The sequence below is a fragment of the Hyperolius riggenbachi genome, chromosome 9 (genome assembly GCF_040937935.1).
Source record: "Hyperolius riggenbachi isolate aHypRig1 chromosome 9, aHypRig1.pri, whole genome shotgun sequence".
NCBI lineage: Eukaryota > Metazoa > Chordata > Amphibia > Anura > Hyperoliidae > Hyperolius > Hyperolius riggenbachi.
Genome location: NC_090654.1, coordinates 210,482,162 through 210,504,876, shown reverse-complemented (window position 1 = coordinate 210,504,876; position 22,715 = coordinate 210,482,162). Strand labels below are relative to the sequence as shown.

Genomic DNA, 22,715 nt, shown 5'->3' with positions numbered 1-22,715 from the left:
TGCCCTGGGGCCCCATTGTTGCTTAAACCGGCCCTGATCACACGCGTCCAAGTACTCCACAGCGTGGCTGGCAAGAAAGGGTATAAAAGAAGAAAAACTAATGACATGGCCTCCTTGTTCACCAGATCTGAACCCCATTGAGAACCTGTGGTCCATCATAAAATGTGAGATTTACAAGGAGGGAAAACAGTACACCTCTCTGAACAGTGTCTGGGAGGCTGTGGTTGCTGCTGCACGCAATGTTGATGGTGAACAGATCAAAACACCGACAGAATCCATGGATGGCAGGCTTTTGAGTGTCCTTGCAAAGAAAGGTGGCTATATTGGTCACTGATTTGTTTTTGAATGTCAGAAATGTATATTTGTGAATGCTGAGATGTTATATTGGTTTCACTGGTAAACATAAATAATCGAAATGGGTATATATTTGTTTTTTGTTAAGTTGCCTAATAATTATGCACAGTAATAGTCACCTGCACACACAGATATCCCCCTAAAATAGCTAAAACTAAAAACTACTTTCAAAAATATTCAGCTTTGATATTGAGTTTTTTGGGTTCATTGAGAACATGGTTGTTGTTCAATAATAAAATTATTCCTCAAAAATACAACTTGCCTAATAATTCTGTACTCCCTGTATACATATATATATATATTATATATATATATATATATATATATATATATATATATATATATACATATATATACACACATATATATATATATATACACATATATATATATATATATATATATACACATATATATATATACATACATACACACACACACACACACACACACATATATATATATGTGTATATATATATATATATATATATATATATCAAGTCAAGGACAGTATGTAAGTTATAGTGGCAGTAAACAGGGTGAGAAGTGTTCATTTTCAGTTCTGTACTATAATGCTTTCCAGTCCTAGAAGCTCTGGAGTGGTTCCGCGCTAAGCATGACTACTGCCTGAGGGAAGAAGCTGTTCCTGTGCCTGGAAGCTTTAGTTGCGGTTGACCGGAATCTTACACCTGAAGGCATGAGCTGGAAGCTGGAGTGGGCAGGGTGAGAGGGGTTCAGAGGCAATCTTGGTCGCTCTTTTTCTGCACCTGCTAGCGTAAAGATCCTGCAGGAAAGGTAATCTACAGCCAATTATCCTTTCCACAGTTCGGATGATGCGCTGCAGTCTCACCTTTTCTAGTACTGACTAGGAGCCGAACCATAGAGTCATAGATGATGTTATGATGGATTCAACAATCACAGTGTAGAACTGCACCATTAATTTTTGTGCTGAGCCAAACTTTTTCAGGTGCCATAGGTGGTACATCCTTTGTTGCTCTTTCTTGTTGATAGTGACAGTATTGTCTCATTTTAAGTTATTGGAGATTGTGGACCCAAGAAACTTGAATGACTCTTACTGTAGATCCATTTATAGTTAGGGGAAGGTGCTCCTAAGTTCTCCTAAAGTCTATTATCATTTCCATGGTCTTAAGAGCATTATGTTCCAAGTTGTTGTTGCTGCACAAGGAAGAAAGCTGTTCCACTATGCAGACTCTTCCCCATTTTGTATGAGACCAATTACAGTTGCGTCATCTGCAAACTTCAGAACCTTGAGGGTCCTTTTCCAATGAGGGCTAGCAATTTTTAAATTGCTAGGGTTGCTATTTTCCACTATCGCGATTTGATTTTCTGTGAATCGCAATCGCTTTTTGGAGCAACTTTACCTGTGACTGTGCTTCAAATTAAAAAGATATATGCCAAATTGCAATCACATAACAAAATTGATTTATAAACTTAATCACTTGCTTTTGTGTTTTCCTTTTGCGAGTGAAAGTGGAAAAGGGCCCTAACAGATAGATCTGTGGATATGCAGTCATTGGTGTACAGTGAATAAAGCAGTGGGGAAAGCACACAGCCCTGGAGTGTTCCAGTACTGACTGTCAAAGAGCTTGATGTGTGTTTCCCAGGGCCAACCATTGGGCCAATGAAAACATGTACTGAAAGGCTCACAGAGCTCTGCTGTCATACCGACAGCAGAGCAAGTGGGCTACAGCAGCGGGAACACAGCGAGAGAGATGGGACTGTGCAGCACAACGTTGGTGAGCCCCGCTTTTTTTACCCAGAAGTCTCTGATCCTTAAGGGGCCAGAGACTTCTGGTACTGAAGTGGTTAATATTTTGCCTTTTCAAACGTTTGTTTACCTCTAATTGGCATATTGCTAGAGGATGCTAATCTGGGCACAGGTCAGTAGACTGGCTGACATTCTGTGTTGTGTAGGTGCTGATGCACCGCAGTGGGTGGAGAGGTTGACTGGCTGGAGTGCTCAGTTTGCCTGTTGGTACAGAGATGCAAATTAGGTGAATTGACTAGGTAGGGATGGCTATTGTTTATTGTATCAAACCTACAATAGAATGTGGTCAGCTCATTTCCAAGCTGCAGGTTATCTAATGATTGTGGGGCTTTCCTTTTGTAGTTGGTGATCTGATGTTGAGACATTCCTATTGTGGAGGAGTTCATTGTGGAACATGTTTATTTAAAGAGAATCTGTCCTCTAATATTCTTACACTAAAAAGCATACCATTCTATTCCTTATTTTCTCCTGTGCCTCTCTGTGCTGTTTCTGCCACTCTCTGTCTAAAACTGTTAATTACAAGCCAGGATTGCAGCAGTGTTTACAAACAAACTAACTAGCTTGTAATAGGCTTACATAAACAGAGTGTGTGAGTCATACAGAGTGTGCAGGGGGCCTGCAGAGGGTATGTATCGCTTCTATCCAATCACAAGCAGCCCTGCACATTCCACACATTCAAGCCTTAGCCCGACAGACACGACAGAGGAAAGGAGATAAGATTTATTACAGAGACAGTGCAATTAGGAAAGGCTGCAGTAAGCCAGAGCACATTAGAACAGACATAGGAACTTATAGGATAGAAGAACTAAGGCTGAACATTTTGTTACAGAGCCTCTCTAAGTCTTTTAGAGTAATAATTTTTTTGCATCAGTGATGGCCTTCTGCAGTTTTTACAGCCTTTGGTGTCCTTTTTGACAATTGTCTGAACTTTGTGCAGGGGGTGGTGCTGCATTTGTGACATGTTGGCTGTATTTAGGAGGTTCTTTGTTTAGGTCAGCTTTGTTTAAATCCCCTAGTATGATAAAAAAAAGTATTGGGGTACCCCCTTTCCACCTCAGTGATTTGATCTCCGAGTTCCTGGGGTGCAGGCTGCATGCATGTTTGTGGAGGGATGTACACAGCAACCAGTCTTCACCTAGAATCTGCATTTCCAATGCGTTCTTCCATTTTGGGGTGTAATACACATGTAGCCCAGTGTCTTCTCTGGCTTGTGTTTTGCTTACAGACAGCTATCACTGGATATGGAAACAGAGTGATATGAATGGTGCAGTCATTGCTGCTACATTCAGCACCTCTGCTTAGTAATATGCATTTAAAGGGGTTCTATATAGGTTTTTAACCACTTCAGTCTACAGTGTCGAAAATCGTATGCATCCGAGCAAAGTTCACCTCCCATTCATTCGCCAATAACTTTATTGCTACTTATCACAATTAATTGATCTATATCTTGTTTTTTCCACCACAAATTAAGCTTTCTTTGGGTGGTATATTTTGCTAAGAATTATTTTTTTTCTAAATCCGTTTTAACAGGAAGATTAAAGGATACCCGAACTGAAATGTGACGTAATGAGATAGACATGTGTATGTACAGTGCCTAGCACACAAATAACTATGCTGTGTTCCTTTTTTTCTTTTTCTGCCTGAAAGAGCTAAATAGCAGGTATTTAAGTGGCTGACTCAGTCCTGACTCAGACAGGAAGTGAATACAGTGTGACCCTCACTGATAAGAAATTCCCCTTTTTTACCTCTTTCTTGCTCTCAGAAGCCATTTTCTTCTATGAAAGTGTTTTATAGTTGGAATTTCTTATCAGTGAGGGTCACACTGTAGTCACTTCCTGTCGGGGGCCGGGTCTGGGTCAGCCACTTGCATACCTGATATTTAACTCTTTCAGGCAGAGAAAGAAAAAAAGGGACACAGCATAGTTATTTGTGTGCTAGGCACTGTACATACACATGTCTATCTCATTATGTCACATTTCAGTTCGGGTATCCTTTAAGAAAGAAATGGAAAAAAATCATCATTTCTCAGTTTTGGCCGTTATAGTTTAAAATTAATACATGCTACTGTAATTAAAACTGATGTATTTTATTTCCCCATTTGTCCCGGGTATTACACCACTTAAATTATATCCTTATCGCAATTTATGGCGACGATATTTTATTTAGAAATAAAGGTGCATTTTTTCAATTTGCGTCCATCACTATTTACAAGCTTATAATTAAAAAAAAATATAATAGGATACTCTCTTGACATGTATATTTAAAAAGTTCAGACCCTTAGGTAACTATTTATGTTGTTTTTTTTAATTGTAATTTTTTTTTATAAAAAAAATGTATTTGGGTAATTTTTGATGTGGAAGGGAAACAGATCATTTTAAATGTACAATAATGTAATGTAAAAATGTATGTGGGTGTAGTTTACTATTTGGCCACAAGCTGGCCACAGTCAAAAAAGTCCTCGCGCGTATGATCATGCTACCAGGAACTATAAGGAAGCTGTAAATTATTATTTTTTTGCTGAAATACCGCGCCCTCTGATTAGGAAGTGTCGTTTTTTCTGCGGAGGACTTAGTTAGATCGGTGAATGGGAATTATATTCCCATTCACTGATCGGGGGGGGGGGGGGGGGGTGTAACGGCAGGCAGCGGGATCGCGTGCCTCAGGAAGCGGCAGCTGCACAGTCTATCTGGACGGATATATCCATCCAGATAGACTTAAGTGGTTAAAAACAAAAAGGGTCACTTACCTGGGGCTTCTACCGGCCCCCTACAGACATCTTGTCCCACGCCGGCCTCAACAATCCTCTGTTTCAGTGCAGTGGCATTTGTCTACGTAGAAGCCCCAGGTAAGTGACACTTTCTGTTTTTAAAAACCCATACAGAACCACTTTAAAGAAAACCCCAAACTAGATTTTCTACACTTGAGCCCATCTCTACCGTTTACCCAAGTAAGATTGTTTTAATTTTGTACAGTTAGTGCACAGTGTCATTCCACCCAGCTGGACAGAACTGCAGAACAGCTTCCACTGTTTCTGGTGAAAAGGGGCAGGGCAAAATAATGGTAGTGTTATCTTCATAATGTGTTGTACCTTTTTTTTACAATAAGGTGGTAATTTATTGTATGCTCCCCCCATCCGCGGCCACACACACACACTTTTTCTTACTGTATCATGTCCATAGCTGCACACATTTTTTTGGGAAAACAGGCTACGGTTCAATGCAGCTCACTGGTATGGCTGATATATAGAACAATGCATGCAAGTGTATGTCTTTTATGCCTTTCAATGCTGTTTTGGTGGAAACAAGCCCTTTATTCTAACTTTTTAGTTTCAGCATGCAATACACATAATTTTCAATACAGGCAATATAAAAATAAAAGGATGTATTAATCAACTATTCTGTGTTTTTTTAATTTTCATTTTTGCATCTGTAACACCACCATAATGTCATTTTACTCTACTGTGCATGTTTAACCACTTGCCGACCGCCCACTACCTATGGGCAAGGTGGCTCCCCTAGGACCGCTTAACGCCGATCGGCGGCAGCACCTGTGGGACTGATTACCCGGGGATCGTGCGCATCTGCCGGCATTAGGCTCCGCCTACCCAGGACGTCAACCCGCCGACCAATTAGCAGCGCCGGCGGGTTGTATGCGGACAATCTACCGCATAGAAAGTGTATAATGCACTTTGTTACGCTAACAAAGTATTATACTGGCGGCCTCCTCCCCTGGTGGTCCCAGTGATCGAGTGACCACCGGGGGAGGAGGCAGCTGTGTATGTAAAAACACATACACACTGATCCTGTCCCCCTGCCCCTCTGATCGCCCACAGCACCCCTCAGATTCCCCCCCCCCCTGATTACCCCATCAGACCACTGTTTGCTCCCAATCACCCCCTAATTACCCATCTATCACCCGTTGTCACTATCTGTCAATGCTACCCTTAAGATTAGGTCCTAAACTGCCCCCTGGGGGCAGGCTGCAAAACAGCTTCACACATGTGGTATCACCGTACTCAGGAGAAGTAGTATAATGTGTTTTGGGGTGTATTTTTACACATACCCATGCTGGGTGGGAGAAATATCTCTGTAAATGACATTTTTTTTTATTTTTTTTACACACAATTGTCCATTTACAGAGATATTTCTTCCACCCAGTGTGGGTATGTGTAAAAATACACCTCAAACCACATTATACTACTTCTCCTGAGTACGGTGATACCCCATGTGTGACACTTTTTTGCAGCCTAGGTGTGCTAAGGGGCCCAAAGTCCAATGAGTACCTTTAGGATTTCACAGGTCATTTTGAGGCATTTGGTTTCCAGACTACTCCTCATGGTTTAGGGCCCCTAAAATGCCAGGGCAGTATAGGAATCCCACAAGTGAGCCCATTTTGGAAAGATGACACTCCAAGGTATTCCGGTTGGAGTATGGTGAGTTCATAGAAAATTTTATTTTTTGTCACAAGTTAGCGGAAATTGATTTTTATTATTTTTTTTCACAAAGTGTCATTTTTTGCTAACTTGTGACAAAAAATAAAATCTTCTTTGAACTCACCATACTCTCAGTGAATACTTTGAGATGTCTTCTTTCCAAAATGGGGTCATTTGGGGGGTATTTATACTATCCTGGAATTCTAGCACCTCATGAAACAGGACAAGTGCTCAGAAAAGTCAGAGATGCTTCAAAATGGGAAAATTAACTTTTTGCACCATAGTTTGTAAACACTATAACTTTTACCCAAACCAATAAAAATACACTTATTGGATTTTTTTTTATCAAAGACATGTAGCACAATAAATTTGGACAAAATTTCATATAGAAATTTTACTTTATTTGAAAAATTTTACCACAGAAAGTTAAAATAATCATTTTTTTGACAAAATTCATGTATTTTTTGATGAATCTAATAAAAACTAAAAATTGCAGCAGCAATCAAATAGCACCAAAAGAAAGCTGTATTAGTGACAAGAAAAGGAGGGTAAAATTAATTTAGATGATAGGTTGTATGACCGAGCAATAAACCATTGCCCTGCGCAGCCGGAACAAAAGTTCCGGCCAGCGCTAAGGGCTGGATCGGAGGCGGCTGACGTCCATGACGTCACTCCGCTCGTCGCTATGGCGACGAGGTAAGCAAAACAAGGAAGGCTGCTCATTGCGGCCTTCCTTGTTTATTCTGGTCGCCGGAGGCGTTCAGAATGACGCTTCCGGAGCGCCCTCTAGTGGGCTTTCATGCAGCCAACTGAAAGTTGGCTGCATGAAACAGTTGTTTTTTTTGTTTTTTTTTAAAACCCTCCCGCAGCCGCCCTGGCGATCTTAATAGAACGCCAGGGAGGTTAAAGAGGAACTCCAGCCTAAACAAACATACTGTCATTAAGTTACATTAGTTATGTTAATTAAAATAGATAGGTAATATAATCTCTTACCCACCCTGTATTAAAAGAACAGGCAAATGTTTGAGTTCATGATGGCAGCCATCTTTTTGGTTGAAAGGAGGTGATAGGGAGCATGAGACACAGTTCCAGCTGTCCTGTGTCCTGAGCACCTCTCCCAGTTGCTAGGCAACGTGAATAACAACATAGGAAATCCCATCATGCTCTGCACAGCATCAGGGGGAAAAAGCACGGTTTTTTCTCTTTGATGGGTGGAGCTTAGCTCAAAATGCAGCTAAAAATGATGCTTTGGTAAGAAAAACAAAGTTCTGATGCTGTGAAACTGTTAAAGAAACACCAAGCCTTTTGAGTTCTGCGGAGTAGATTTTTAGTCCAGAGGTTCGCTTTAACCACTTGAGGACCCACCCTTTACCCCCCCTTAAGGACCAGCGCTGGTTTGATTGATCTGTGCTGGGTGGGCTCTGCAGCCCCCAGCACAGACCAGGGTGCAGGCAGGGAGATCAGATTGCCCCCCTTTTTTCCCCGCTATGGGGATGATGTGCTGGGGGGGTCTGATCTCTCCTGCCTGCTGTGGGTGGCGGGGGGGGCACCTCAAAGCCCCCCTCCGCGGCGAAATTCCCCCCTCCCTCTCCTACCTGCTGCCTCCCCCGGTGATCGGGGCTGCACAGGACGGCTATCCGTCCTGTGCAGCCAGTGACAGGACGTCCCCTGTCGCATGGCGGCGATCCCCGGCCGCTGATTGGCCGGGGATCGCCGATCTGCCTTACGGCGCTGCTGCGCAGCAGCGCCGTACAAATGTAAACAAAGCGGATTATTTCCGCTTGTGTTTACATCTAGCCTGCGAGCCGCCATCGGCGGCCCGCAGGCTATTCACGGAGCCCCCCGCCGTGATTTGACAGGAAGCAGCCGCTCGTACGAGCGGCTGCTTCCTGATTAATTAGGCTGCAGCTGGCGACGCAGTACTGCGTCGCTGGTCCTGCAGCTGCCACTTTGCCGACGCACGTTATGAGTGTGCGGTCGGCAAGTGGTTAACCACTTGACCACTGAGGGGTTTTACCCCTTGAGCACCAGACCAATTTTCACCTTTCAGCGCTCCTTCCATTCATTCGTCCATAACTTTATTATTACTTATCGCAATTAAATGAACTATATCTTGTTTTTTTCGCCACCAATTAGGCTTTCTTTAGGTGGGACATTATGCCAAGAATTATTTTATTCTAAATGTGTTTTAATGGGAAAATAGGAAAATAATTGGGAAAAAATCATTATTTTTCAGTTTTCGCCATTATAGTTTTTAAATAATGCATGCTACTGTAATTAAAACCCATGAAATGTATTTGCCCATTTGTCCCAGTTATTACACCGTTTAAATTAAGTCCCTATCACAATATTTGGCACAATATTTTATTTGGAAATAAAGGTGCATTTTTTTTCAGTTTTGCGTTCATCCCTAATTACAAGCCCATAGTTTATAAAGTAACAGTTTTATACCCTCTTGACATAAATATTTAAAGAGTTCAGTCCCTAAGGTAACTATTTATGTATTTTTTTATTGCATTTTTTTTTTTACTACAAAAAAAAATAATTTGGGGTAGTGTGGGAGGTAATGAGTTAATTTATAATGTAGAATTGTGTATATGTATATGAAAAATGCTTTTGGGTGTAGCTTTACTATTTGGCCACAAGATGACCACAGTAACTTTTTGTGAATGCGTCCTGCAAGCGTAGGAAGTACGCTTGCAGGAAGTTCAGGGAGGCTGGGAAACTTTTTTTTTTTCACAATGATCGCGCTGCTTCTCATAGAAACAGCCGATCATTGCTGGGGGGCTTAGATCAACGAACGTGAATTGTTATTACCGTTCATTGATCTCCGGGTGAGCGGGCAGCGGCATGCACCAGTGTGGGAGTGCGCGCACGAACGAGCGGGAGCACGGACAGCGGCGGTAATGGCGGGAGGTGCGTATATCTCCGTCCCTGGTGGTTAAAGGTTGTGCAAAGGGACGGAGATATATGCACATGCGGTGGTAAAGTGGTTAAGGGGGTTTAAGGCTGCAGTCCTTAAGTGGTTAATGCAGAATTCCAGTATTTATAAACTATTTAATATCCATCTAGCTGTTTTATCAATACAATCAATACATGTTTAGAGAGGCACTGTAATAACATAGTAGAATGCAGTAAATTATTCAGGATATACACTTTTATGGAAAGTTCCCTGGTTTCAGCATCAGAAACACTTCCTATATATTTACATTGTTGTGTATTGGTATGCAGCCCCATCTCCCAGTGATGCTTAACCTAGGCTGTTTAGCTATGCAGAATTCTGTTCTCAGAGACTTCTGGGAGGCCAGGCATTATTTTTACTGGCTTTGGAAATCTCAATAAACAAACATTCTGCAGAGCTGTATCTGTCAGGATATAATTTATATTATAAATGAATATTGTTATGTAATGAATATTGTTGAAAAAAAAAAAAAAAACATTTTTATCAATTACGTTATTCTCACTACAGTTCCTCTTTAACCACTTCAGGACTCAGACTTTACCCCCCCATCCCCTTAAGGACCAGCGCTGATTTCTAAGATCTGTGCTGGGTGGGCTCTACAGCCCCCAGCACAGATTAAATAACAGCTCCACCCCGTCTTCAGTCTCTGAGCGGCTATTACCGTCGCCGTTGTGTGATCGCCGTCTATTTACATAGTACAGTGCTGCGATCAGCAGCAGCGCTGTACTGGGGACAGCCGTGTGACATGTCTGTCCCCCTGGGGGACAAGAGAGCGATCTGCTCTCATAGGCAGAAGCCTATGACAGCCGATCGCGTGATTGGCCGGCTGGGGGGAGGGAGGGGATTTCTAAAAAAAAAACCCAAACACAGAATTAGTAAAAAAACACTACAAAAGAATGAACATAAACATTTATTAAAAAAAATAAACACAAGGGGGGCGATCAGACCCCACCAACAGAGAAAAGGGGGATGGGGGGGTCACTCGTGTGCTGTGTTGTGCGGTCCTGCAGCTTGGCCTTAAAGCTGCAGTGGCCAATTATGAAAAAAACAGACTGGTCTTTAGGGGGGTTTACCACTGTGGTCCTCAAGTGGTTAAACCATTTACAAACAAGAAAATACTCAAAATATTTTTTTAGTATTTTTCACCTACCTTTTGGTACTGTTTTAATTACAAAGTGCTGAAAAGTTATTTTAACCCCTTGAACACGGCAGCAGCCCCAGAACCGCTCAATGCCAATTAGCTTGAAGTCCTGGGTCGGGGTTTTGCAGGAGATCCTGCGCGCGCATCTCCACTTGAATGACGGAGCTCTGCTCCATCATCAGTCTCCCAGCGGTGATTACCGCTAGGAGACTGTTAGACGGCGAATTGTGTATTGACACGGTACAGTGCTGCGATCTATGGCAGCGCTGTAGTGGGGACAGCCATATAACACGGCTGTCCCCCTGAGAGACAAAGGAGCGATCGGCTGTCATAGGGCGATCCCCTGCAAACTTTGCCCCAAGGACTTTACGCCGATTAGTAAACAGTTAATTTCAAATGTAATTGTGTGTCTGTCTATTAAAAAAAAGTATGTAGATGTAGTTTTACTATTTGGCCACAAGAGGGCCTCAGTCATTTTTTTTATGCGTCCTGTAAGTGTGACACGTGCACTTACAGGAAGTGAAGAGGGGATGTAGAACTTAAAAGATCCCGACTTCTCATAGAAACCGTCGGTCTTTCTAACGGGGACTTAGATCAATGAATCGGGAATTGCGTTGCCATTCATCAATCCTAGGGCTAACGGGTGGTGGCTCTTAGTACTGGGATGCATTTATCTAGAATTCCTGTCCCGAGAAGCAGAATTCTTAGTTTTCACTTCCACATGAAGTGGACTCTGTGAGATGTATATTAGATATGCAGGAGTTTGGGGGTAACAAAGCCTGCTAGACTTCCATAGCTGATACCTGTATGTTTTCCTTCTAGGATTCCTCATTGTATCTGGACTCCCAATGTCTTGTGAGAACCCTTCAGGAATTGCCTCTACACCTCAGACTGAATGTGGAAGCTGATCTGGTCCAGGTAATCTCTGCACCCTTTTCTGCCACAGAGGCAACATATTCATCCAAATTCAATCATTGCTTGAATTAGATTATGGTGCAGCTGACTCATCTGCTAATCAATTTCTGAGCAAGTGCCAAAACCCAATCTTAATTGAAGAGAATACAATGTTATTTGATTTTAACAAAAGCATTTTTATTAACATGTCATGTATGAAGCTGGGAGGCAGCTTGATTGATGATGATAATTTAGGTTCAGATTTAGCAATTACTGTACAGGCAAGGTTTTTTTTTTCACTTTTTATTTTCCTATGTTCGAACATGCTGGGTTTTCCTCTTGTAGCAAACTCTTCACTCCAGGTGCCATATGTTTCTCTCTTCGCTGTTATCCTGTGCCACTTTGTAAATACAGCAATCACAGCTTTGGTTTTTGTGTTAATTTGAGTAAAGTTTAGTCACTTTAGCTGTGAGGCCTGACATCTGAAGCGTCCATGAAGTGAGGGTGGAATCCCTACATTAGCTCAGACACATCAAGGCTACTGTGTTGAATAAAACATACTTCATGCTTTTACAAGATATATTGGCCTCAATTCACTAAGCTTTTCTTGTGTCTTTAATAACTTTTCTAGAGCTATCACCATGGTGATAAGGCATGTAGTATTCAGGAAACATTTTACCTCAGGCAAATCTAAAGTTAACTCTGCTGTCTTTAAGCTAAGGTGAGATCTCTAAAGTTAACTCTTAAATCCTTAAATTAACTCCAGAATTCTAAAGTTAAAGACTGGCTGTTAATTAACTGCATGTGAAAATTCCTACAGAGGAGGTAACTTAAGGACTGAATTGATAAGATAACTCTCTCACTGTGAAAACTTATCTCTACACCTTAATAAGGCAAGATCGATGTGTGGTGGTAAGTTTTCTCTTGCTCTATTATCTCTAGCATGATCTTAGTGAATTGAGGCCATTGAGGCAGATTTATCAAAAGCAGTGGCAAGGAATTTTGGAACAAAATGGGTGTAAAACAGTTGCGTAAATCAAGGAGTCTGATTGGTCATTCTGAGCAACTCACTATTAAGGTGCCCATACATCTAGCAATGTACGGGTAGAATGACCAAGAGACAGGCTTGTTTCTTATTGAATTTGATCAGACAGAGAATTGTTGGCTGCCCATACACCAGCAGCCACGTGGGACTCAAATATGCAGAAGGAGCAGCTGGACTTGATGCTGCCGGACAGGTGAGATTTAACGCAGGGCTCCGGGGGGCACATAAACTTTGGGGGGGTGAACACAATGGCTGGGGTTTCCGTCACTTGTCCCGATATTTCATGCCGTTACCGCCGTGTTCCCAATTGGCCACATTGGCTTAAGATTTTCCAGCTTGCTCAATTGAGTTTAGCCCAAAATCGTCTAATGTATCGATTGAGCAAGGTGGAAGAAAATAGTAGATTGGGCATGTTTGTTGCAGCACTGATTTTCATCTGATTTCATAAAAAGTATCAAATTGGATAGTCAATCGACTACAAAATCACCAGATAGTCTGGTTTGTTGCATCTTTCCCTGTGTTATCAGTGCTCTTTTTTTAAGACTTCTGTAATGCTGGGGATACGCGGTACGTTTCTGTACCGTGTATCGACCAGCTGATCCGGCCAGCTGATATTAAGCTGGCCCGATCAAGCCGCTCAACCCGCTCCCGCTCGATTCCCGCCGGTGGACAATGGCAGGGAATCGAGCGGCTAATAAGGACCGCCGGCGGGGACAAGCGTGATTCGATCCGCGCGGACGAGCGGGGACGCGACTGGAGATCGACTCGTCTATGCCCAGCATTAGAGGACCTTTTGTGTTTTGCAATTTTATTATCTAGATAAGGAAGTGGGCTGTCTGTATATGAATAACAATAACTCCCAAGGTATTATTTAGCAAAATCCTAATTATTTTGTATTAGGAAACTCACACCTTAGCAGGTGAACATGGTCACTGGGAGTTATCTTACTTGCTCTTCTCGTGACTCCAATGCTTCCTCCTCCTTCTGTCTTGGAAGGTGTAAGCATCGGAGTCATGTGAAGAATGCCATGTGGCGCTAGCAAGTGAACTCCCCGTGACCCTGTTCACTTGCTTGGGTGCTGAAGTGTGGTGTTCCGGACAATTCAAGTTTCTGAATTCGAACACCAACATTACATACTTCACCCCAAGGCGGTTTTTACCCTAATGGACAAGAGCGATTTTCACCTTTCCGTGCTCATCCCTTTTATTTGCCAATAGCTTAATCACTACTAATCTCTATGAAATGGTCTATATCTTGTTTTTTTCACCACCAATTGGGCTTTTTGGGGTTGATATTTGTTTTCAGTAATGACTTTATTTTCTATGCATTTTAACTACTCTACGACCGCCTCACGCCAATGGGCGTGACCGCGGCGGCAGCCCCAGGACCGCCTGACGCCAATTGGCATCAGGTCCTGGAGCCGGTTACTGAAGAGATCGCATGCATCTCCTTATCGGGCGGGGGGGGGGGGGGGGGGAGCTCCACCTCGCCTTCAGTCTCCGCTCGGGAGAATAATCGCCGTCTACATGTACAGCGCTGCGATCAGCAGCAGCACTGTACAGGGGATGGCCGTGTGACATGGCTGTCCCCTCCATAGGCTAGGCAGTGGTCGGCTGTCATAGGCTGAAGCCTATGGCAGCTGATCACGCTGATTTGCTGGCAGTGGGACTGAGAAGGGGAAAGCAAATTAAAAAAAGGCAATTTTTATTCAAAAATAAGTAAAATATATATTTATATATATATAAAAAATAAACCACTTTGGATCGATCAGAACCCACCAACAGAGAGCTCTGTTGGTGGGGGGGATCACTCGTGTGCTTTGTTGTGTGGCCCTGCAGCTTGGCCTTAAAGCTGCAGTGGCCAATTAGGGAAAAATAGCCCGGTCTTTAGGGGGGGTTTAACACTGCGATCCTCAAGTGGTTAAAGGGAAATACAAGGGAAAAAAATGAAAAAATACATTATTTCTCCAATTTCATCCAATATGGTTTTAATATAAACACTGCTACTGTACATAAAACCCACACATTTAATCTGCCTATTTGTCATGGTTATCACAAGATTTTAATTATGTCCCCAGTACAAAGTATGGTGACAATATATTATTTGGAAATAAAGGTGTATTTTTTCCCCCACTATTTTTACGCGCACGTGCACTTAAATGCACGTGCACAGCGACAGCAGCACTGTCTGACTTATAAAAACATCCTGCTATAGCCTCGTAACCACTTGAGGACCTCAGTGTTAAACCCCCCTAAAGACCAGGCCATTTTGCATTAAATTGGCCACTGCGGCTTTAAAGAGGAACTGTCGCGAAAATCTTAAAATGTAAAACACATACAAGTAAAAAGTACGTTTCTCCCAGAGTAAAATAAGCCATTAATTATTTCTCTCCTATGTTGCTGTCACTTACAGTAAGTAGTAGAAATCTGACATTGCCGACAGATTTTAGACTAGCCCATCTTCTCATAGGGGGATTTTCAGGGTTTTCTTTATTTTTAAAAGTACGTATTAAATTGCAGTTGCTCCGTCCAACTGCCAAAATAGTGTACAGTGAGCAGGGAGGCTAGCCAGCATCTTTGTATTAATCATTTTCAGGGAATGTCTTTATAAAGAATAAAGGCCATGCTGAGAATCCCCCATGAAGAGATGGACTAGCCCAAAACTTGTCAGTAATATCAGATTTTTACTACTTTAAGTGACAGAAACATAGGAGAAAAGTCAATTATGGCTCATTTTACTCTGGGAGAAATGTACTTCTTATTTGTGTGTGTTTCAAATTTTAAGGATTTTCGTGACAGTTCCTCTTGAAGGCTAAGCTGCAGGACCACTTGACACAGTACACAAGTGATCCCCCCCTTTTCTCCCCACCAACAGAGCTCTCTGTTGGTGGGGTCTGATGCCCCCCCCCCCATGTTTGTTTGTTTATTTGTTTGTTAGTGTTTTTTTCTTATACTGTAACACCCCCCCCCCCCCCCCTGCCAATCCCTGTGATCAGCTGTCATAGGCTTCAGCCTATAACAGCCGACCACCTCTGTGTCTCAGGAGCAATTCAAGGTCGGCTGGCACACCAGTTCAAAGTTCCAAGCAGTTTTATTGTATGCACAACATGACAATTGTTTCGGGGCCACGGAGGGTCCCCTTCATCAGATAAAGTGCAGAAGGGGACCCTCCGTGGCCCCGAAACAATTGTCATGTTGTGCATACAATAAAACTGCTTGGAACTTTGAACTGGTGTGCCAGCCGACCTTGAATTGCTTGTATTGGACTGATGCCGCTTCTGCATCAAGGCTGAGCACCCGACTACAGAAACACGGCAAGGTGTGCCTATCCAAAACCTGACATTGCACTGTGTCTCAGGAGGGGACAGTCGTGTCACACGGCTGCCCCCAGTACAGCACTGCTGCAGATCGCAGCGCTGTACGTGTATGTAATTAGACAAATTAGACAAATAGCTGCTCGGAGACTGAAGACGGTGCTCCGCTCCGCCCACCAAGCAGGAGATGGGCGCGCACCCTGCGTGCAATCTCCTGCAAAACAGAGCCCCAGGACTTTACACCAATCGGCGTTAGGCGGTCATGGGGCTAACGCCGCGGCCACGCACATCGGCGTGACGCGGCTGGCTAGTAGTTAATGGCTCCAGGACGTTTTTATAAGTCAGCTCGTCATTAAGTGGTTACTCTAAATTTACAACCGAATATTAGGTCTGAACAACATGTAAAGCAACTCTGAACCCATATCCAGGCATGAATAGCGATGACCTCTTCTAGCAATTCTGCACGTTTGTAATGATATGTGTCTATTAATGTCACAGCCATTATAGAGCACAGTAGTCATTCTAGAGTGCAGAGAGGAGGGTTGCTTGTGAAATGTTTCTGGACTTTTCAGGGTGGGGGTAAAAGTAAGAAGAAAGCAAAGTAGATGGAGTTCCTGGGACATGTTGAGGAGAAGATTTTTGCTAACCGATCCCTGGGGAGATTCCACAGTTCTTCACTAGGGATGATCACAGATATGCAAATTGTTCCGAGTTGATGCAAATTTATATGCAAATGTATAAAGTTTGAAAATGGACCAATCAATTTAAAATTAGGTTGAAATGAATTGGTCCTTTTTCAAGCTGCATATATTTGCATAAACATTTCGGAACAGTTTGCATCTCATTGATCATCCCTATCCTTCACACAGTACACTGGTACCTACATATGGGTGTGTTACATTTGGCTGCAATGTCTGTTTTATTTCATCCACACTTTCTATTCATTTAGAAGACTATTTGCTCTGTGTTCATTTTTTCAACAATTATGAGATTCAGTAATAAAGAATGGAATTTGGGCACAATCCAGGTATTGTGCTTTCTCTTGGTAAGTTGTGCACAATGATGATGTTTTTATTTCAGGAGGAGCTGCCTCAAGAGCTTCCTCAGAGTACCCTGAAGACTATTACAAACCTGCCACAAAATCCCTCAATCCAGAAATCTGCTCCCTCCACGGCAATATCCACTCAGGAAGCAGATCACCTGCCAAAGGGCAAACCTACCCAGGAAGTGCCTGTGTCCGGCCTGGACAAGGAGCTAGACTTCCTGCTCAGCTTGGAAACTCCGGTCAAAGACACCATGGCTGAATCTCCTGTTCACATCACAGAGCATGATGAGCAGGTGGCGTGTGACATCCCCGGTAAGAATATGCTTCAGGAGTGTGTGCAAGTTGCCATCTTTTAGGTTTTATATTACATTATAAATGCATGCTTAGTTATTTATAACTGTGTTCAGCTATAATAAACTATTTCTGATGTAATTTATGTTTCTCCAATTACAAATAACCTCAATCCATTAAAGAGAACCCGAGGTGGGTTTGAAGAATATTATCAGCATACAGATGCTGGATCTGCCTATACAGCCCAGCCTCTTTTGCTATCCCAAACCCCCCTAAGGTCCCCCTGCACTCTGCAATCCCTCATAAATCACAGCCACGCTGCTGACAAACAGCTTGTCAGAGCTGGCTGTGTTTATCTCTATAGTGTCAGTCTGCTGCTCTCCCCGCCTCCTGCATACCTCCAGTCCCCGCCTGCATCCCTTCCCTCCCTGCTGATTGGAGGGAAGGGATGGGGGCAGGGACCGGAGCTATGCAGGAGGCGGAGGAGCAGCTGAGACTGACACTACAGATGTAAACACAGCCTCACAGCACAGCTGTGATTTATGAGAGAGTGCAGGGGGCCTTAGTGGGGTTTGGGATAGCAACAGAGGCTGGGCTGTATAGGCAGATCCAGCCTCTGTATGCAGATAACATTCTTTAAACACACCTCGGGTTCTCTTTAATACCTTATTTTGCCTGTCTGCTTTGTGGCCAGCTGAGATTTATAAATCACTTAAAATTGTCTTAAAGGCAGTGCATTGCTGTCAGACGCTATGCTGCTTCCCCATTAAACAAGACTGGATCTTAACAGCTGCCTGATCCTCTCCTGTTATGTAGAAATCTCGCACAGCATCCCCACATGCATGATTGATGAGCCTCTTTCAGTGTGCATTATTCAAAGAGTAGTTGAATGCCACATTAACCGCTAAAGTAGTGCCAGGACAATATGTGTAAGCTAGTCTGTCATAGTCTGCAGGGAGCCTGTCATTTGGGGAGAAGCATGTGACTCTAAAGACAGGAACCTCTCAGAGAGATAGCAGAGAAACTGTGACAGTGAAGGGAGGCTATATGTGCAGCCATATCCTAAAAAAGTAGACTGTGTTTTGTTAGATATGAGTAGCTCCATGGAGATCATATGAATAATGACACTTATTAATGCTGATTTCATATGATGCCATGAAAAACAGGCTTGAAGGTGAAGATGTAAGTCCTTATTGCTTTTTTTTTTCACTTCACATTAATTAAGGACTGCAGTCTTAAAACCCCTTAAGGACCGGACACTTTTTTTTTTTCCATTCAGACCACTGCAGCTTTAACGGGTTATTGCTCGGTTATACAACCTACCACCTAAATGAATTTTACCTCCTTTTCTTGTCACTAATACAGCTTTCTTTTGGTGCTATTTGATTGCTGCTGTGATTTTTAGTTTTTATTATATTCATCAAAAAGACATGAATTTTGTCAAACAAATGATTTTTTTAACTTTCTGTGCTGACATTTTTCAAATAAAGTAAAGTTTCTTATACATTTTTGTCCAAATTTATTGTGCTACATGTCTTTGATAAAAATAAATCCATTTAGTGTATATTTATTGGTTTGGGTAAAAGTTATAGCGTTTACAAACTATGGTGCAAAAAGTGAATTTTCGCATCTCTGACTTTTCTGAGCACCTATCATGTTTCATAAAATGCTAGAAATCCAGAATAGTATAAATACCCCCAAATGACCCCATTTTGGAAAGAAGACATCCCAAAGTATTCACTAAGAGGCATGGTGAGTTCATAGAAAATTTTATTTTTTGTCACAAGTTAGCGGAAAATGACACTTTGTGACTAAAAAAAAAAAGTTTCAATTTCTGCTAACTTGTGACCAAAAAAAAAAATGAAATCTGCCACAGACTCACCATGCCCCTCTCTGAATACTTTGGGGTGTCTACTTTCCAAAATGGGGTCATTTGTGGGGTGTGTTTACTGTCCTGGCATTTTGGGGGGTGCTAAATTGTAAGCACCCCTGTAAAGCCTTAAGGTGCTCATTGGACTTTGGGCCCCTTAGCGCACCTAGGCTGCAAAAAAGTGTCACGTGGTATCGCCATACTCAGGAGAAATAGTTTAATGTGTTTTGGGGTGCATTTTTACTCTCTTCTAATCTCTGTAAATGGACAATTGTCTGTAAAAAAATCAAAAAATTGTCCATTTACAGAGATATTTCTCCCACCCAGCATGGGTATGTGTAAAAATACACCCCAAAACACATTATACTACTTCTCCCGAGTACGGCGATACCACATGTGACACTTATTTGCAGCCTAGGTGCGCTAAGGGGCCCAAATTCCTATGAGTACCTTTAGGATTTCACAGGTCATTTTGAGGCATTTGATTTCCAGACTACTCCTCACGGTTTAGGGCCCCTAATATGCCAGGGCAGTTTATGAACCCCACAAGTGACCCCATTTTAGAAATAAGACACCCCAAGGTATTCCGTTGGGTGTATAGCAGTAGGAGAACAGAGGCGCCAGCAGGATAAAAGTGGATAAAAACTTTAAAATTTGCTGGGAGGAAGTGGTGGACTTACCTCCATAAAGCAGACACGAAAGACTGTCTGAATAGTAGTCACATTTATTAATTAGTACCCCAAAACAGTGCAACGCGTTTCGCAGGCCCAGCCCGCTTCATCAGGCAATAAAAATGGGGACAAGACAGAATTTCAGCAATAGCAGGTGTAGCGCCTCAGGTCTGAGGCGCTACACCTGCTATTGCTGAAATTCTGTCCTGTCCCCATTTTTATTGCCTGATAAAGCGGGCTGGGCCTGCGAAACGCGTTGCACTGTTTTGGGGTACTAATTAATAAATGTGACTACTATTCAGACAGTCTTTCGTGTCTGCTTTATGGAGGTAAGTCCACCACTTCCTCCCAGCAAATTTTAAAGTTTTTATCCACTTTTATCCTGCTGGCGCCTCTGTTCTCCTACTGCTATACCGTGTCCACCCCTGGTGGAGCAGTGATCTACCCCCTTTCGCATCTACAGAGAGCGACTTCTTATCCCTGAGTGAGGACAGGTCTAATCTCCTCACCTGCCTATACAGTGGTTGCCTGTGTGGTAACCCATGTTTGTGAGTATAATTTTCTCACGATAACCTTTACTTCATTTATGCTTAACATACTACACTATATTGGGCTCTCGGTTTCTCTACACTTTATCCGTTAGGTGTATGATGAGTTCATAGAAAATGTTATTTTTTTGTCACAAGTTAGTGGAAAATGACACTTTGTGAAAAAAAACAAGAGAAGATTTTATTTTTTGTTACAAGTTAGCGGAAATTGATTTTTATTGTTTTTTTTTTCACAAAGTGTCATTTTCCACTAACTTGTGACAAAAAAATTAAATCTTCTATGAACTCATCATACACCTAACGGGAATACCTTGGGGTGTCTTCTTTCTAAAATGGGGTCACTTGTGGGGTTCCTATACCGCCCTGGCATTTTACGGGCCCAAAACCGTGAGTAGACTGGAAACCAAATGCCTCAAAATGACTGTTCAGGGGTATAAGCATCTGCAAATTTTGATGACAGGTGGTCTATGAGGGGCCGAATTTTGTGGAACCGGTCATAAGCAGGGTGGCCCCTTAGATGACAGATTGTATTGGCACTGAAGTGCAGGAAGCGCAGGATGTTCTCAAATCATGGCCTGGACATGGCAGTAGAGAACATGGGCATGTGATGTATTGGGTGCGTAGACCAATAAGACCGCATTACATTCTTTTTAACTAGACCCATGTTAAGGAGAAGGCCCCAAAAAATTTTATGTTCGGAAACTTGGAGTGGTTTCCACCGAAAACCATGGGCATGGTAGCTTCTAGGATTGGCGGTTGCGTATTGTGTGGCATGTGTCTCAGCCACAATTAAATCGTAGAGACCAGCAGTGATCAGAAAAAAAAATTCTGTCACTGCGGTGGGGCGGGTGAGGGTTTGGCCGGGTGATCTGAAGCCCGCAGGGGGCAGATTAGGGCCTGATCTGATGGATAGTTCTAAGGGGTGACGGGAGGTGATTGATGGGTGTCTCAGGGTGTGCTTAGAAGGGGGAATAGATGCAAGCAATGCACTGGAGAGGTGATCAGGGGGGAAGTCTAAGGGCGATCTGAGGGTGTGGGCGGGTGTTTGGGTGCCCGCAAGGGGCAGATTAGGGTCTGATCTGATGGGTAGCAGTAACAGGTGGTGAGAGGGGTGATTGATGGGTGATTGACAGGTGATCAGTGGGTGATTACAGGGAAGAATAGATGTATACAGTACACGGGGGGGGGGGGGGGAGGAGGGATTGGGGAGGATCTGAGGGTGTGGGGGTGATCAGGAGCCATTAGGACCTAATCTAAAATATATCGTTGACAGACAGTGACGGGGGTGATTGGGTGCAAACAGTGGTGTCTGGGGGGGTTATCCGGTGGGGGGGGGGGGCGATCAGGGGGCAGGGGGGGCAGAATCAGTGTGTGTGTTCACTAGGGGGGCTGCCTCCTGCCCTTGTGGTCCCCCGATCACTGGGACCACCAGGGCAGGAGGCAGCCTCTATAATACACTTTGTATACATTACAAAGTGTATTATACACTTTACATGCGGCAGATCGGGGGTTAACAACCCGCCGGCGCTTCTAAATGGCCGGCAGGTTGGCTTTGCAGGTGGGAGGAGCCTAATGCCGGCGGATGCGCGCATGTATGCGCCTGATCACCGGCTGTTTAGTCCCCCAGGTACCGCCACCGATCGGCGTTACGCGGTCCTGGGGGTGCTACTTTGATAACACCCATAGGTAGTGGGCGGTCGGCAAGTGGTTAATATGCCATTATACCATCCAGTACTTTTGTATTATTGCTCTGCCTAATGTCCTGTGACATTACCCTGCCTGCATGAAGCCACAGGTGACTGTGCAGCACTTCTTCATATGAAAATGCAGAAATTCAGCTAGTATGCATTTCAGGTTGTTGAAGACAATAGGCTAATTCACATGGATGACTGGACTGCATGTTTTCTACAGAGTCCGGCAACTGATTTGCTGGGGAACAAGCACCATCAGGTTGCAGTATAACACAGCCAAATAGTAGCACAACTACACATGTCATTGTATCACATGGTACTGCTATAATGGAGCCAAAAACCCACATGTAACATCTAGTGGACAGCTGCCACCCGCTCACATGTAAATAAAAGGGCAGTCACCACCCACTGCCTGTGTCAAATGCTTGCAGCTGCCTGCATGGGCCTTGTAGATCCACAGAAGCAGTTTAAAAGTGGTGGCCACTAGTGATGGTCATGTCTAGGGGAACTCATGGAGAAGCATGTGGTTTGTTAGATCAGTTAGATGAAGTTTGCAAGTCAAATTTATTACAAAAATAAATAAACACACATGCCTGCAGGGATCAGAGTCCACCAACGGAAATCTCTGTTGGTGGGCAGAAAAGGGGGGGGGGTATAATCACTTGTGTG

At 43.2% G+C, this 22,715-nt stretch overlaps 1 protein-coding gene across 1 annotated transcript in view; it reads left to right on the top strand.

The window, feature by feature from the left end:
• AVEN (apoptosis and caspase activation inhibitor) overlaps nucleotides 1–22,715 on the top strand; it is a 447,633-nt gene that overhangs the window by 422,079 nt on the left and 2,839 nt on the right. The window contains exons 3-4 of the mRNA XM_068253944.1: nucleotides 11,501–11,596; nucleotides 17,011–17,287. Coding sequence (XP_068110045.1) covers nucleotides 11,501–11,596; nucleotides 17,011–17,287 — 373 coding nt within the window. The remainder of the gene's footprint in view (nucleotides 1–11,500; nucleotides 11,597–17,010; nucleotides 17,288–22,715) is intronic.